Source organism: Periplaneta americana, chromosome 7 (assembly GCF_040183065.1).
Source record: "Periplaneta americana isolate PAMFEO1 chromosome 7, P.americana_PAMFEO1_priV1, whole genome shotgun sequence".
Lineage (NCBI taxonomy): Eukaryota > Metazoa > Arthropoda > Insecta > Blattodea > Blattidae > Periplaneta > Periplaneta americana.
The window spans coordinates 53857693-53875037 of record NC_091123.1 but is presented as its reverse complement, the minus strand read 5'-3'; the positions used below and the strand labels follow the sequence as shown (position 1 = coordinate 53875037).

General features: G+C 35.4%; 1 protein-coding gene across 1 annotated transcript; it reads right to left on the bottom strand.

Annotated features, from left to right (window-relative positions):
• Positions 1–64: 64 nt before the first annotated feature.
• On the bottom strand, positions 65–15179 carry LOC138702696 (UDP-glucosyltransferase 2-like). Its single transcript, XM_069830017.1, has 5 exons — positions 15098–15179; positions 7873–8713; positions 6377–6602; positions 3282–3501; positions 65–503 (listed from the first exon to the last, which is right to left on the bottom strand). Exons 2-5 carry the CDS (start codon positions 8710–8712, stop codon positions 221–223), a joined length of 1569 nt encoding a protein of 522 aa, XP_069686118.1. The 5' UTR covers position 8713; positions 15098–15179; the 3' UTR covers positions 65–220.
• Between the last annotated feature and the right edge of the window lie 2166 nt (positions 15180–17345).

The following is a 17345-nucleotide window of genomic DNA, read 5'->3' as shown; positions in this document are numbered from 1 at the left end:
CTGAACTTTAATGAATAGGTGTACTTTAATGACATGCATTAAAGGACTGTTACCAGGTGTATAATTACTACATTTCGGCATGGTCGAGCATAAACGTTATGTTTAATCTACTCAAAAGTACCACCTGGTGCGTTGACTTAATTTTACATAACACTGTTCATATATCGTAATTTTGAAACACGTTTTAATTATTTAATGTAAGAACACAAGTGATTTTATGTTAGTCTTTCTTATGTCTGAAACTTTTTGTACACACAGTTTTGCGTGTAAATAATATAATGATACGATAAGCAATCCACAGTGTGAGGACAGGCACGATAATGACGAAAGCGATGACATCGAGCAAGAAGTACTGATACCATGCAAGGTTCAGAGCTCCTGAACGGAGGTGACGAGCTCCTTTGTGCCTGATGACGTACTCAATCCACCAGGCTGCGCGGTGTACTGGTTTTTCGGGTTGATCACTTAGTCGATTCAAAAGTTTCTTCATGTTTTCTTTGTATCTGTAATGGAAAACAAATTTTGTATAATAAAATTGTCATAAATAAATTATAACTCTTGAAATAACTTATTATACAAAGGCCGCAGAAAAAAATACTTCTGACGTCTCTAGTGAAGCACGTGGAAGATACAGAGTCAGAGCGCGATGTTGCTACTAACAGTATTACTCCTTCCCTCACTAGCTTGGCAGGCAATCAACTGGAGTGTGGGCAGGTGAACGGGCAGGCAGATACGCATGGAAGAAACGTTAGGGATTATATCTATGTGACAACGTCGTTTCCGCTTCCAGTAAGGTACCAGAAAGTCTAGCGACGTATGCAGTTCCCATCGGTTGAGGGATCCAGGGACAGGATTGAAAGGAGTCCAAAAAATACGGTGCGAAACTGTCACAAGTTGCTTTCTTCCTACGGAAGCTTTAGTTTTTCCTTGTATATACCTACGAAAAGCATTTCTTTACTGGAAAATCAAAATTTGAGTATGAATCTAGCCGATGCTTATAAAACGTTTGTGGTATAAGATTGTGTTTTGGTGGATTATCTCTGGATACTGTGATTCCTTCCACTGTTACTTAATAGAGGAACTGTTACAAATATGAAATGGGAGTATAAATATAAAATAGTGTGATATACGATCTAAGACGAGTTGTGTTCTACTCATTCTCTTTCACAGTTAGAAGCTGAACTGTCAAAATGTTTATCTACATTGCATTTTCGAGGACAGTGAAAATTTTGGAAGTAACTTCTTGTCTTGAATGTACTTCGTTATTCCTCAATGTTAGAAATATTAATGATATATTATATTGTTAAAGAGAAATAATCCACGCTTATAGCAATGTAGATATGTTTAATTGAATTCGTTTTTAAATTATGATATATATTGAGGATATGACTTACAACATCACAAATATCAAATACTAATACTATTAGTAATACATCTTTACACTCCGGTTTTTTATTTCGTTATTAGTGTGGGCACCTGTAAAGGTTGACACTCACTGGCACGAACCGACCGGAACGGAACGAACCGGAAATAATCTGCGAGAGACGTATGCATGTATTTTAAACGGCAAACGCTCACTTGTCCGAACGGAAGCAACCGGCTGCCGGTCCTGACGGACAGGGTTCTCGCGACACGACCCTAGCGGAATTTCCGAGACGGCTGATGACGATCGTCAGCATTCGTATGTCTTCGCTGGTCTTCGGAGAAAAGTGTGTTGGCTGCTCTCAGTACTTTCCCACTCAACATGTGCTGGTGCGTAGTCCAGACAGATTATTCTTAAAATGGGCGATGAAAAGTTAATTTTAACAGTGCTAATCGCGCTTCTGTGCTGATTGGCCTTCGAAATGTGATGTTTCCCTTCATTATTTCAGTGCTAATAACAGATGAATTTTTTAACATTTTTCTTCGCTCATACGAAAGTACTAAAAAGACCATTACTCGATCTTTACACAAATGTGGAAAAAGATGGTTAAAGTAATCAAAACACTTTTTTATTTTGTTATGACTAGAGCCCGGATTGTATGTAATTACCGTAAAGTGGGGTGACTTTGAACGCTGAGGTGACTTTGAACAGTAACTTAACGCCTTTCTAAATTACTGTTCAAAGTCACCTCGGCGTTCAAAGTCACCCCACTTTACGGTACATATTCCGTTCCTACATATGTAGCTATAAGGAAAGCTAAAAGTCCGCGAATCGTATTAAATTTAAATGTAAATTTAAATTTAATTTAAATTTAAATATACAGTATAAAGAATATAATTACAAACAAACAAGACAAATAGAAATAAAATAATACAATCAATATAAAAAAGGAGATACTAGTTTGTTGGCTATATCCCTTGAGAAGTAACGGTAAAGTAGGTACAAATACCAATGCGAATGGTGGGTCATTGTACTGCTAACATAGTGAAGTAAATAATGAAAATTACCCTGTGGGTATGACCGTTTCGCACAAACACCCCCAATCAGTTGCTCTAAAAGAAAACAATAGTTTTTTTCTGTTTGTTTTTTTAAGAAACTTATTTTGACATCAAGTAATACAAGTAGCAAGCCTACTGCCATTCGCATACAAGTTAAAAGACTGGATTTCAATTGACGATTCCTTTACTAAAATGGTAAAATCGTGCAGTCCAAAGTGTGTGACAAAAGCATTGGGTACTCCATGAAGTCACAATTAGAATAGCATTTAAAAATTGGACTTCATGTGAGAAATAAAAAACGTGCTCCGTCGAAAAGAAAAAGTTCTTCTTACACAAGTGGTGCTGAAATATTTGTCTTCTACAAGTGAATTTAATAAAAATTTGTGCATGGCAATGGTTGCTGCAAACATATACAGTGGTATAAACTTGGAGTTCCAAAGTTCCAAGCATTCCTACATAAATACTGCAACTTCAATATTTCGCATGAATCAACACTCCGGAAAAAATATTTGAACTCCTGCTACACTGACACAATGGAAACGATTAGAGATGGACTTGATGATTCCTGCGTATGGGAACTACTATCCCACTCCATGTTTAAACCAGACTGCCTGTCGACTGTACCGGAATATTCCGAGCAGTGAGCGTCAGAGCTTCCGCGGAAAACGGACTGCTGTAGATTTCCGTTCTGGTCGGTTCGTGCCAGTGAGCGTCAACCTTAAGAGGAGGGAAAACCTCACCCTCGGACAAACTTAGTAAACAGTAAATTCATCGAACTGTAATTCTCATAGATGACGCAGATAACTAAAATAGTTGTCTTAGCTTACAAAATGCGACGAAGAGTATCAAAATATCCTTACGTTTTGTTATAAATCGCTTCTTTTATTGCTTCCAGTAAAATTTCTTTTTTGAGTTCATTAAATTCCACGTAGACTACAGCACCAAACTCGGCCATATTTCTTACAATTTTGTTTTGATCCGAGAAAAATGGAATTGCCAACAGAGGAACGGACGCTTCAAGTGCTTCTTCTGTGCTCTGTAGACCTCCTTGATATATGAACAGTTTTATATTGGGATGACCTGCAAATCAGAACATAAAAGAGAAATTGTGTGCTTTAGTCTCATTATGTAGTGCTCTTTACACATCTATACGGTATATATAATTTGAACTGGTAATGGAAATTACGGGAAAACGGCCTAACGGATTTTAATGAGTGACCCCTCATTTTCATGCCTGGCATCCAAAGTTTTTCGGAAAAGTAGTCGTTTTCAGTGAAATGTCAATTTTCCTACATAATTTTCCTATTTTCCAAAATCCATCTGTTGTCAGTTTTGAGAACTAATTTTAGTGAATCACGGCCTACTTGATTGAATTTCAGAACAAAACACACACTACAATAAACAATAGACTATTACACGAAGGCAGGATTGCCGACATATTTAGAGCTCAATTCAATTTGTTATTAAAAACTGATTCTGCAGTGTATAATTTTCTGAAGCTGTGTATTGGATATTCAAATCTACGAAACTTGGGGTGGTTTGATGACATTATTACCATTAGAAATTAAATATTATTATAGTCAGTATCATGATGCGTCTATTCTTCATTAATTGTACATAATATTGATGCTATATTGATGACATGAAAGTGAAACGTTTTGAGGTTATGTAAGTAAATGTAGAGAATATCTTAATTTAGTTCTTCATTTCTATAATTTACTGAGCGACTGCTATATATATAACTACAAAACTTAAGTAAGATAATAATATTGTTATTAAAAATCAAATATTTTTATACTTATTAAACCAGTGGGGTTGGGTCTTTTTCATATAATTAATGGCGGTGCCATTGTCTTCAGTATTGGCTCGAAAGAGCGCAAAAATTACAGTTCCTAAGGAAAGATAAAAAGGTATTACTTACTGATAAAATACGAAGCCTAGAAAATTTTGTAGTCTCCAGATCATTTCAGCAAGATCTCTTAGTAGGATAAAATGATTTTACGCTCTATATTTCAAGTTCTACATGCAGCAGCTATACGAAAATGCTATTGTTCGAAAGCTTAGCAAACTTCACTTTTTTTAACTTTTGCCTACAATCCACAATGACCTGAAATAGCTACTGCTATCGTCCTGACATTGATACTTGCGTTTTCGCGTTGAAACTGAAAAACTGAAGTTGGATAGTTTCAAGAAAAAGTATTTGGCCTAAAAAAATCCATTCAGAGGGAGTATGCTTCATTATTATGGAAGCAGATAACTATAAAAAAAAGACAAGTATTCTTCATTGAAAATAAATCTGAAAAATTGTTATTTGAACGTATAACGAACTTAGTTTGCAGCAGAATTTGCTGCACAAGCCACTAGTTTTTTTGTATAATATTGAGTAATAGATTTTTGTTATTCATATTTCGTATTCAGGTAATTAATTTGAATATGAATTGCAGGATGTGCTTCGTATTGTTATGACCAGAGCTAGGAAGTTCGTACCAAAGCAGATTTCAGTTGAGTACAGCGAGAAATATAGATATCACCCGCACCTCGCACTGCTGCCGCTCGCTACAGACGGTACGCAGTATGTTCACAAACATCGGATAGTGGCATTCTGTGGATCTGTGTAGAGTCATGAATAGTTTGAATAATATTGTTAATTTATATTAATATTTTAGGTTCTGAACGAAATGAGCTATTCTCTTATTATTGTATTATTTACGTAATGAATATTATGCATATAGAGGGAAAAATCGGATCCGTGTCGGGTATAGTTCCCGGGTAGCTCAGTTGGTAGAGCGTTGGTACGTTTAACCAAAGGTCCCGGGTTCGATACCCGGCCCCGGAACAATTTTTCCCTCGAAATTATTCAAATCAACTTTACAGGGAGTTATACCTGAAAGCTTGATTTGAATATTATGCATTATTCCAAAAAAGTAAATTCATCTGTTATTAAATAATAAAGCAAAATGAGTGTGTAACACGCTTATTTTTTCCCGATTATTCTTTGTTAAATGTTGACTTTTTATGCAGTTATGAATTCAATTGCGTTACAGTTAAAGTTCAACATCGGAATTACAATACGAACTTCCTAGCTGCAATTACAATAGGAACGAACAATTTTCTTTATAATAATTATGGATCTAATATTATGTCCCACATTTGAGATACACTATTAGATTTACAAAGTAGTTGTTCACCTGATGATAGTAATAAATACTGTATCATATTTCAGATTTGCTCCAGTAAGGTTTTGTGATGTGGAACGAATATTTTCAGAGTACAGATATTGTTTTTTTTTTAACCTAAAAGGAGTATTTCTTTTGATAAAATGAAAATGTTCATTGTTAATTGTTATAATGAGGCTAGAATCATTATTGTATACTTTGTATGTTATTTTTATATGTATGGGTAAATTAATTTAGATTGGGAGTTAGGATCTTTAAAATTGCAAATTATTGTTTTTAATATTATTTTCTTGTTCCAAGACTGTGCACGATTGGAGTACATGCTTGGTTATTACCCGGCTGTACATGTTAGTCGTTATGCTTCACTGACACAGGGAGACTCTCTATTACTTTTCACTCAGTAGAGATACTGTATAGCCTAGTTCATGCTCACACAACTTAACAGTTTTGGTACCAACTTCCTAGCTCTAGTTATGACAATGAATCGAACCCATGATATTAAGTTGGAGCCACAAAATAAGTGAACTTTTTCGCTACGCGAAATATTTTTGGAAGTAAATTTCATAAAGTAAACGTTTACTATTTTCGTACCAAGAACTAGGTACCGTAACGAAAATGTATGAAACATACTTATTAATTTTTTAAATTATATAAATCCTACAAAATATTACAGTTATAGGAATGTTTATAATTAAGAAGTTTAAACAAATTATTAAAACTTCAGTACATTTGAGAAGTGATTATAATTGTTTGATTACTAATTGTTTGTGTTTGCTTACTGAGAACATGCTGTTGCGGAATCCACTTGGCCACCTTGACATTGCTGGGTTGTCCTGGTAACTCATCACTTTCCCACTTCCATAATATTTTGAACTGTGGAAGCTCTGAGAAAGCATCCAGGAACATCTGCCTCTTCTCCGCCAACATTCTGTCACTTAAAACGTTAGTGCCGAGACTGAAGTAGATAAATCCTTCTGGTGCTCCGTCAAGGAATTCCTGAAGGTCCTGTCGAATATTCAAAACCCAACATAAAGATCTGTTAAATTTAAATTGTTTTGGCTTTAGTAGATACTTTATCAATCTGTGGGATATGGAAACATCACATCATGTCCATCTGGAAGAAATCGTGGCAACAATTCACATATAATTTCCATGTAGTTGTGCCAAAAAAATATTGAACGTAACAAGTACAAAAATGTCTTTCGCGCACTCCTTTCGAAATTCCGGACTCCTTTAACGCCACGTCCGTAAACGTCTCACTCGTACACAAAAGTATCACTTTCTGTCCTAGTTACGTAAATAACTATTGCTTATTCCACGTACCAAAACTAAGATATTAGTCTTTTGTCTTTCTAGAATTATGTATGCAATGTATTCTTACGAGGCGAGTGATTAGCCCAGCTTTCAACCCTCAGAAAAATTTGGAGGACCGTGCCTGTTGTTAGTCAGCGAGTCCATTAGACCTAGTCTGGAGGACTACCGCAGTAAATACACCGATCACATTTCCATTCGCCCCATTCCGGACTTGTAACGCTATGACAGGCTAGCGTACATGGTGGAATAACAAAAAATCTGCGTTTGAATTTTGCATTTCATAAATTACATCTGCCAAAGACACAACGACTATTTCATTTCGTTTCGGTCTTCTTCTAAAGTTAAAAAAAAAGAGTCGTTTGATTAGATATCGAATTTAACACCATTTTGTACAGTATCTGCATTTAAAATCAAGACACAACATTTTTGTACTGCAGTAACTGTACAATAAGTGCATCATTCCAGGACAAATTGACACGTAGATGCATTATATAAAAATTTTAATCAATTTGAAGAAATCGCTGTACACACATGGTTAGAGAGGAGGCGAGGTGCTTAAAAGAACGTTTCGGCATGTGGAATGGTGTAGGCCTATATATATAAATTTCCACGAAAATCTCGAAGTATATATTTGCAACAATATTCCAAATTTGGATCAATGCTAGAGCGTTAGCGCTATATTCTCCCGGTGCTGACGGCGCAGGGGTTTCCTCTGGGTACTCCATACTCCATACGAGAACAGTGTAGATCTACCACTTATGGTACACTCTGGGTAGTCTTTGTGAAGATTACTGGTCTACGCTTCACTGCATTAGTGACATCTAAGAGCAATTTCTTCATTTCTGGGCATATAATAGCAAAATTAATGGTCCTGTCATTGGAAGGGGGGAATTGCAACGTAATATTTCTCTTAATGAGAGAAATAAAAGGCTGAAACAACACATAATCTGCAATTAGTTACCTGTGGTAGAGGTTTCGGTTCCTTCAGATGTAGTGCCCTTGCTTCAATAATAGCTGGAACACTAGGTCTGACGTATAGAGATAAAGAGTCATGGCTCACTATCACGAAACTCACGTTCTTCTCAATATCTCCGATATAGGGCATGGAGTCTCCAAAGTACTGCCTTGCAATGGCATCATGTCTTGGCAAAACTGTGCTATGCCATATCCATCGCAACCACAAAGAATGCCACGCGCTGGAAACCCTTTCCCAAAATGTTTTATGATGAGTATGTGGAACATATACATCTGGTATATACGCCGGTGTAGTTGGATTTGCAACAGCATCGTGGCCAGGATAAAATATCCCAGTTGAACAAATGCCTACATATGGAGAAGATAAGAGGTAACTATACCCATACAAGCAAGGTGATGCATACCATTCTACAATCACCAGGTCAAAACTTTGCTCCAAGAGTATTTTTTGAAGCTGTTGATTCTTGTATGAGAACTGGCACATATGTTCAGCATTTCTCGTAAGACCCACAATGAATCTTTTCTGCTGTTTGTCATAATCTTTATTTCGAGCAAAATTGAATGTGTTTCTCCAGGAAACGTAGAGTTCAGACACATCTATTTCGGTGTAGTTCTCGAGACTTGGATCCCGAATAGGGTCGGTTGTCACGACAGTAACATGATGTCCACGAGAATGTAGTTCTTTCATCAGACCTTCATAAACAACTTGATGGCTGTATGAAGGAAGTGGAAACAGGGCCAAAATACGTGCCGCAGCTGCTGATGTGAAACATATTGCGAACGCCAGTAATAAATGGTACACCTGCATACTTCTTTCGTTGATCATTCTGAAAATATTAAGAAAAAGTGTTGCATTAGTTTAAATAAGACATAAAATTATACGTAATATTGTTACATTGAACTTCCTGTTGGAGTGAACTTTACTATTCTCTGGAGTGTAAAGTATAGCCCCATAATTCCAATCCCTTTCACATACCGGTATCTAAAAAATATTCCTGCTCTAGAACTTCTGTTCATTCGAAAAGAAGTAGACTTGTGATATAAGGAGTTTTAATTGTCATTGGATATTTTAATTATAATTTACGTTTCTTAAGATCGAAAATTGTAATAAATAATGAGCCTATTGTACAAGTTAACAATTTAACTACCTTGGCTCTAGTATATCATATGATAAAACATCTGATGTAGAAATAAAACTTCCTAAATTCCAACAGCTATTGTCGGACCATCGGATCTGTGCCTCGTCAGTGCTGTCGTCGTTAATACCTGTACTCACTCCATTCCACCCGCTTTCCTCCCACCACATCAAACAGAAGGCCACGAACCTTGCCGAATAGGGGTGTTGCCTAACTTCCGTCAAACGGTGTCAGAAATAACTGGTCCTCCATGCTACAATATCATTTCTTTCAATCAAAATACATCTTGTATTTCTACATTTTTTAAACCTAAATACCATGTCTCGAATCACTTTCCGTAGTGTTTCTCTCCAACCTTGGAAATTATTGCTTCTCTCGCAACCTTCAGTAATTTCTTCAACGTCGGAACTTCTTTCTGCACGGTATAAAATTCTTGTATCTTCTTAAATACATCGGTTCATATCATCTACAAGAATTAAAGGTTCCCTTGATCTGTTCTTCCCTGGCGATTCTACCTTTCATCTCCTGCACAGACTCCCTCTCTCCTGATTTTCTTTGTTAGGCGCTCTGAACTGCCTATATAAATTACATATCATGTTGTATTAGTATTAGTTAAGTAAGTAATGTTAATATGTCATCAAGTGAAATAAAATAAACCTCACCTGTGACACCAGCTGCTCTTTTCGTTGCCTTATTTATAGGAAACAGATATTGACCTGTTTGTTTCTCTTCGTCGCAAAATGCTATTACGTACTTGCTTAATAATATCTCTTTCGCCACTCCTTGCTACAGTGTTCATGTTGAATTGACAACACTGGACTGCAAGTGCAAATAAACTGTCCCGCAAGAAGGCTCAAAATTGTGAATATTGGGGGAGAGAAAGGGAGAGAGGCAGAAAAGAGAGAGATAGGAATGCAGGGAGAGAAATGAATTAGGCTACCGAGGCTGGGAAGGAATTAGGGTTCAGTTCGCATATCTTGCGGGGGCACAGATCCGATGGTCCGACAATAGTAGGAACTATCAAAGGAACACTTTGTAACAAGGTCAGAAAGGAAACAGTTTTAAAATTTTATAAAGTACTTGCTATACCATCATTTATCTGTGGATGTGAGATCTGGACTTTGACTGAGAAACAAAAGAAAAGAATGGAAGCAGCGGAAATGAGACTGCTCAGACCATTGGCAGGTGACAGTCTATTCCACCATAAAAGAAATATAGAAATACGCGAAGAACTAAATATGACAAGTGTAATAACAACAACACATGAATATATAAATAGAAGGCATGACAATATTAGCAGAATGGAACAAAACTATATACCACAAATAATATATCAATATCAACCAAGAAGTAGAAGAGACATCGGTCGACCTAGGAAGAGATGGTCTGACCAATTTTAATTTTAACATTTTACGTATGAAGACGGAACAGGCTTTATGGCCTAAATCGTGTTGTTTATGACGATGATGATGATTTACGTTTCTCCTTACACATATTTCGAATTACTTTACATTACTTTCTTGCAGTTAATCAAATTTCAAAATGATTTTGCTTTGGATGTTGCCTTTCTTGGCATGGAAGGAACTGAGATGGAGCTTGTCAGGTTTCCACAATAAAGGAAATAGGAAAGATTGGAGAATTCTGGGTTTGCAATGAGAAACCTATCCTTGGACAGAAAACTATGAATATGCATATGATCGTTAGAAGTGTTTAACATAATCTTTGGACATGCCAGTTCAATTATTTTAAGACATTGCGGTAAACAAAGTAATTTATTATATTCTTTAAGAAATCGTAACTGAAGAAACAACAAGAAGTTATATGCTGGTATTATTTTTACATTTATCTAACCACAAATTTATACACTATCTACCAAAAAGTAATTGGGCACTGCTTTTCGTCTTTAGAACCTCGTGGTCCCACCTCTTGTTTTTATAACAACAGCCACCCTGTCAGGCATGCTCTCCACTAGTTTGTGTAGGATATCCACTGGAATGCGTCGCCATTCCTCTTGCAACATGGCACTCAGTTGGACAATGGAAGTTGGCCGCATCTCCCGAGACCTCAATCGCCTGTTTCAATTCGCCACAAAGGTGCTCGATGGGATTGAGATCAGGACTCTGTGCAGGCCAGTCCAACCGGTGAACATTATTGTCTGCATACCACTGCATAGTAGCCGCCGAAACATGGGGCCAACTTCCATTGCCCAACTGGCTGCCATATTTGAAGAGAAATGGCGACGCATTCCAGTGGATATCCTATACGAAATAATAATAAAAATACCGCTAAATAATAATAAAAATCCCGTTTAATAATAAAAATCCCGCTGATAGGAGTGGTTGTGTCACAGAGCGTGAATGTGAACCAAATTCAACTTTCAAAATAACTTCCAAAGGGGTTAGAGAGAGAATAACGAAATTAAAAAATCGGAAGTCTCGAGGACCAGATAGTATTGCTACAGAGATTCTTAAATTAGGTTCTGAGGCCATAATTCCATACTTAATGCGTAAATTTCATGTTTGCATAAACAATGCAGCTATTCCATGTGACTGGAAATCAGCTATAGTGGCACCCATACATAAAGGTGGAAATAAATTAGATGTCGGAAACTACAGACCGATTAGCCTTACATCTGTCGTATGTAAAGTCATGGAGCATTTGATATCGGATTATATTCGTCATGTTCTAAATGCGAAAGACTGGTTTTACAACCGCCAGCATGGTTTTAGGGAAGGCTTCTCATGTGATAGTCAAATTACGTCGCTGGTTCAGGATATAGCTGAAGAGGTAGATAGAGGCGGAAGAATCGACGCAGTTGTGATTCATTTTTCGAAAGCATTTGATTTGGTGCCACATGACATATTAATAGATAAGTTAAGTAGGCTAGGAATAGATAAGAGTGGTGTTATGGATCCAAGAATTCTTAAAAGGTAGAACCCAGAGGGTTAGAGTAGGTCATGAAATATCGGAATTTGGAAATGTAAGTTCTGAACTGCGACCGAGCACGAGCGCTGCTCATTCGGTCTCAAATTTTGTTAATACTACTGTATCTTCTTTTTATATTGCTTGTATTATTTTATTTCTGTTTCTCTTGTTTGTTTTGTAATTATAAGTATTCTTTATTCTGTATATTTAAATTTAAATAAATAAATAAATAAATAAAAAATAAATAAGGGGTGCCACAGGGCAGCGTTCTGGGTCCATTACTCTTTATAATATACGTAAATGACTTATGCCAGAATATTATATCAAATGTGAGGCTATTTGCAGACGACTGCATTATCTATAGAAAGAGTAGGAATAATTCAGATGTGGATGCTATTCAAACAGACTTGAATAAAATTCATAACTGGGCGTTAATGCAAAGGATGAAAATAAATGGTTCTAAAAGTAAATCTATAACATTTTGTAAAACCCGAGAGGAAACTAGTCTTAATTACAAATTCAGTGGTGTTCTAATTCCGTAAGAACAATGTTGAAATACCTAGGAGTGTATTTAAACTCCAAACTTTCTTGAGGAGAGCATGTTGATACGGAACTACATGTTGGGATCCCTGTAAAATATATGAGATAAATTTCTTAGAAAGAATCCAGAATAGGGCAGCTAAATTTGTTAAAGGTAAAAGAGAAGATGGAAACGATACGATAAAAGAACTTAAATGGGAAACTTTGGAAAACAGACGTAGGAAAATTAGAATAACATCATTGTATAGAGCACATCTAGGTCAGAAAGCATGGGTAGACATAACGGCTCGGTTATAAAAGCCAACGTACTATGGTAGGAACGATCATGATTTTAAAATCAAATGTAGGAAACAGAAAACGGATGTAGGTAAATTCTCATTTTTAAATAGAACTATAAATGATTGGAATGACCTACCTGCAGCGGTCTTTGAGGGCTGTCCTTCCTTAAGGAGATTCTAGAATAACTGAAAAAGTTGTGTATAAAGTGCAAATTAAAATGTAAGGTGCCATTTTAACATTTAATATTTTAAGGTGGCATGTATTTATTTAGCCTGACGAGTTACTTCCTTGGTTTGAATTGTAAATTATTAAAAAATTGCATGTAAGAGGGCCTTAGACTAGAAATGTTTAGCTTAAATGTAGTTCTGTTTATAAGTATGCATAAGGGAGTAATTATCTGACTTATTTGAACTGTTGTATCAGTGAAGCGAGGTGAGTCAGTGGAGTTATGGTTTTACAGTGCAGTGAATTGTTCGATCAGTGATAATTTATAGCGTCAATGAAATGTGTTCTATAGTGTCAGTGAAATGTGTCCTAAAGTGTCAGTGAAATGCGTCAAAGTGCCACTACAGTGAGTGAGATGAGGTTAAAGAGAAAGACTATTGAAACTTATGACGGGCCTATACATATGTAGGTTGTATTGTAAAATTAGGTACTTTATGTTTTATTATTAATTATAATTATTGTGTTCAATTGTATTGTGTATTGTAAATTTTATTGTGTATTGTTTATGATTTTATTGTGTATTGTCTATCATTTTATTTTGTATTGTTTATATTGTGTATAGCACTGCCACCGGGTGCTTGCCCACTTGCAGTGTAAATAAATACATGCAACTAGTGGAGAGCATGCCTGACAGGGTGGCTGCTGTTATAGCAACAAGAGGTGGTACCACGAGGTTCTAAAGAGGAAAAGCAGTGCCCAATTACTTTTGGTAGATAGTATATATATATATATATATATATATATATATATATATATATATATATATATATATATATATAATTTGTACCAACATGTTAGTTAATATAATGCGTATCAGATGCATTTGTGATTTTATTATTTTTCCCCCGTCAGATTTAACATCGGGCCTTCTGTGGCCAAGTTGGAATGTAGGTATATAGAGACAAAAACTGTTTATTATTCTGTGAATCACAGTCACAAATTTATTTTATTATAACTCTTCACATTAAAAAACTTAATAATGTGTTTGTTGTTTAGTTAACTGTCCGAAAACAGGTGATGATGATGTTTAATTTTATTACTACGGTGTTGGTGGTGAATAGAGGGTTATAGAAAGTAATGATAGGGTATTAATTACGGTTATTGATATCCAATGTATGAGGAGTATATTGGGTCTGTACGCAGGTATAGCTGTAATTATTTGAATAATTTAAAGGAAAAATTATTCTGGGGCCGGGTATCGAACCCGAAACCTTTGGCTGAGAGCGCCAACGCTCTACCGACTGACCTCCCAGGAACCCTACCAAATCCGGCTCAATTTTTTGCTTTTATATCCGCATACCTCAAGTGGATTGACAAGAAGACAGATACCCAGCATTGAGTGTACACTAAGCCCTGTGTGACAGTTTTTTTTTTTGGTCAATCGATCAGTGACGTATATTACACAAATCTGGCTTTGGAGTTTAGCTACCTGTGAAGCTGACTTGTATAATCTCAAGGGATTCCCTGCTTTAAGGAAAATTAATTCTGCCTTAAAACTTGGCTCAATTAAATGTTTATTTTTTGTAATAATTGATGTCAGACTTTAAAATAGTTCCTCCAGTTTTATAGCATCATGGCTGAATTATAAAGAGAATAAATTAAATACATAAAAAGTAGTATGCGTTTAAAGATAAATATTCCTTGAATGACGAAGGAAAATGCATGTACTGTACACCTAAGAGAGATTGCTAGCATATTTTCAGATTTCGATTAAATTTACATTTTATTTACAGTTTAGAGAAAATATTTCTGCATTCTTTTTGTGATAGTTAAGGACTTTGTCTTACTTTTCTTATAGTTTATTGCTTCTAGGAGCTTACAATTTTTTGAATGATACATTTCAAAGTAAATCGCATCAAGTTTTAGTTGTGGTTACAAATATTAAATTACAATAATTTTACAGTTAGTTACATTTATCGAGAATTTTCTGTAGGCTTACACAATGACAGTATTTTACAAAGCAATGTCACAAAACAATCTGGGCAATAATCAAAATCCTTAACTTTATATTTACTGAACATAAATGGATTCGACTTGCTTGGATTCAAAAACAGTTTTTAACGATTTCTCATTAAATACCACGAACCATAATGATGTGATACTTACCTCTCATGTATTGAAGATTGCAAAATGCTTTCCTCGCTATGTGCCAACACGACGTAGTCCTAAACAAGTCACAATGAAAAATGTGCTTGTGGAAGTGTGGTTGCATGAGAGTACGCTGTTCATTATTTATTTCAACATAGCTTTCAACTTGTCCAATATTTTGACGGCTTGATATGGGTCACCCTTCGTGCAAATAATATTAGCAATCTTATTACCTTTAGAGAAAATATTACTCTCTAGGTACACGATAAACAAGTTATGAAGTTACGAAGTCATTTATTCTATTGAAGAATTATGCCCTTACGAAGCAAAATTACCAAAAATAGAGTTATTTTCTTGTCCAGCGCTTGAGTAATTTCATATTGTATGGGGAATTGTTGCTTTTCATTCCCAAGATAGTCTGATTGAACAGTATTATTCGTTTAAGGGGATGGTAAGGTGAAAAAATGATAATTTTTTATCAAAATACACGGTTTTTACATTTTTGCTTTATAATAATATGCAAGGTTTGACTTATCACTCCACGAATTTTCAGGGCCCTACGGCCCCTCTAAGGCCTGTGTTTAATCGCCATTTTTAAAGTGCTGTGTTCAACTTGCCCTTTAAATTGCTGTACTACACGCCCTAATTACTTATTATTAGGTTTCCTTTACTATTTAGATGAAGAAATTTTATTACAATTTTCAGTTTATGGTCTGACTGAAGAAGAAATAAAACACAACAGATAGAAGTCGAGAAATATTTTTCTAATCTCTGCAGTAAATACGTGTGTATTTGTTTTTTTGTCCCATTGCTGGTCTTGTTTCTGAACTAGATATCTTTTATTAGTTAGTTTATAGTACGTTAGGCTTTTTATTTTCTTATTAGTTATGTGATTTTAGTGTATAATTGACAATAGTTTCATTAGGTTAGTTGTGTGTGTTAGATTATAGGGATCACTCATAAAATATTTTTCTTTAGTGTAGGGTAAAGATGGGTAAAATTGTAATATGAGTAATATTATTATAGTTCTTTTTGAGAATTCATTAGAATTGTACTGAGCGAGAAGAAGATCGAAGTTTTACGTCAACGTATTAAGGCAGCGTTGTCAGACAGGGACTAAACGGAGCGGAGCGCTCCACTAGACTCGTTGCGTGCTCCGGTGTTTCCACAGACATAAGCAAATTCACGCTCCGATCTAGCTCCACAACCAGATTTGGGACTTACAACTCTGACACTACTGTATTAAGGGAATGTTCGTGGACAAATATAATAATTTAAAATTCTTTCTTATATTTTTTGTAATGTAAATTGTTGTAATAATATGTTTATTAATTATTTAGACTTAAATAGCTTATTACTATTTACGAATTTGTTATGCATGTTTCATAATTTTATATGTTCAACCAAACTGAAATATTGAATTCCATAATAAAACCTGTCATTCTCTCGCTCAGTAAAATTGCAATAATTTCTCAAAAATTACTACCGCAATATTACTCGTATCACAATATTACCAACCTTTACCCTATAGTAATTTTTAGGACAGTAGTGTAAACGCTACAAAGCAAAGGGAAGGAGTAACATACAAGTTGGCAATTTCTAACATTCCAGAAGAGATTAGGGTTTCTGTTTCCAGCAAACTGTAAGCAAACATTAACCACCCGTTTCTCGACTTTTCATTTTTCTTACCCTTTGCGCATTTACGAAATGTATCAACTCCTGCAAAAATGAAGCTAGAAAGCTGATTTTGTTGTGGAACTTGTCTAATATGTTTGTCACATAACTTGCTATTTAATGTTAGTATGATTTCAAATATTTGAGAAACGAAATTTTTTAAATGTGTAAATTCTATTTTTTTTTTCAACGGATACTTGACTCTTGGAAGAAAATATTAAAAAGGAACTATTCGCGGACGACTGTATAATATAGCCTATAGACAAATTAATGATGAATCCGATATCGCCGCCTTACAAAACGATCTTAACATTATTGAAACCTGGACGAGAGAAAATAAAGTGAAAATCAATGTCAGTAAAAGTAAGTCAATATCCTTCTGTAGAACGCATAAAGAAATTTGTCTCGGATATCAGCTGAATGATACATCGGTGCCACAAGTGAACACTTGTAAATACCTAGGTATATATTTAAGTAACAAACTGGGTTGGGAGGAACAAGTCACTAATACCATAAGGAAAGCCTGGAAAGCACTACATTTCTTTATGCGTATTCTGAAGAAATCTTACCGAAAGTCAAAAGAATTAGCGTA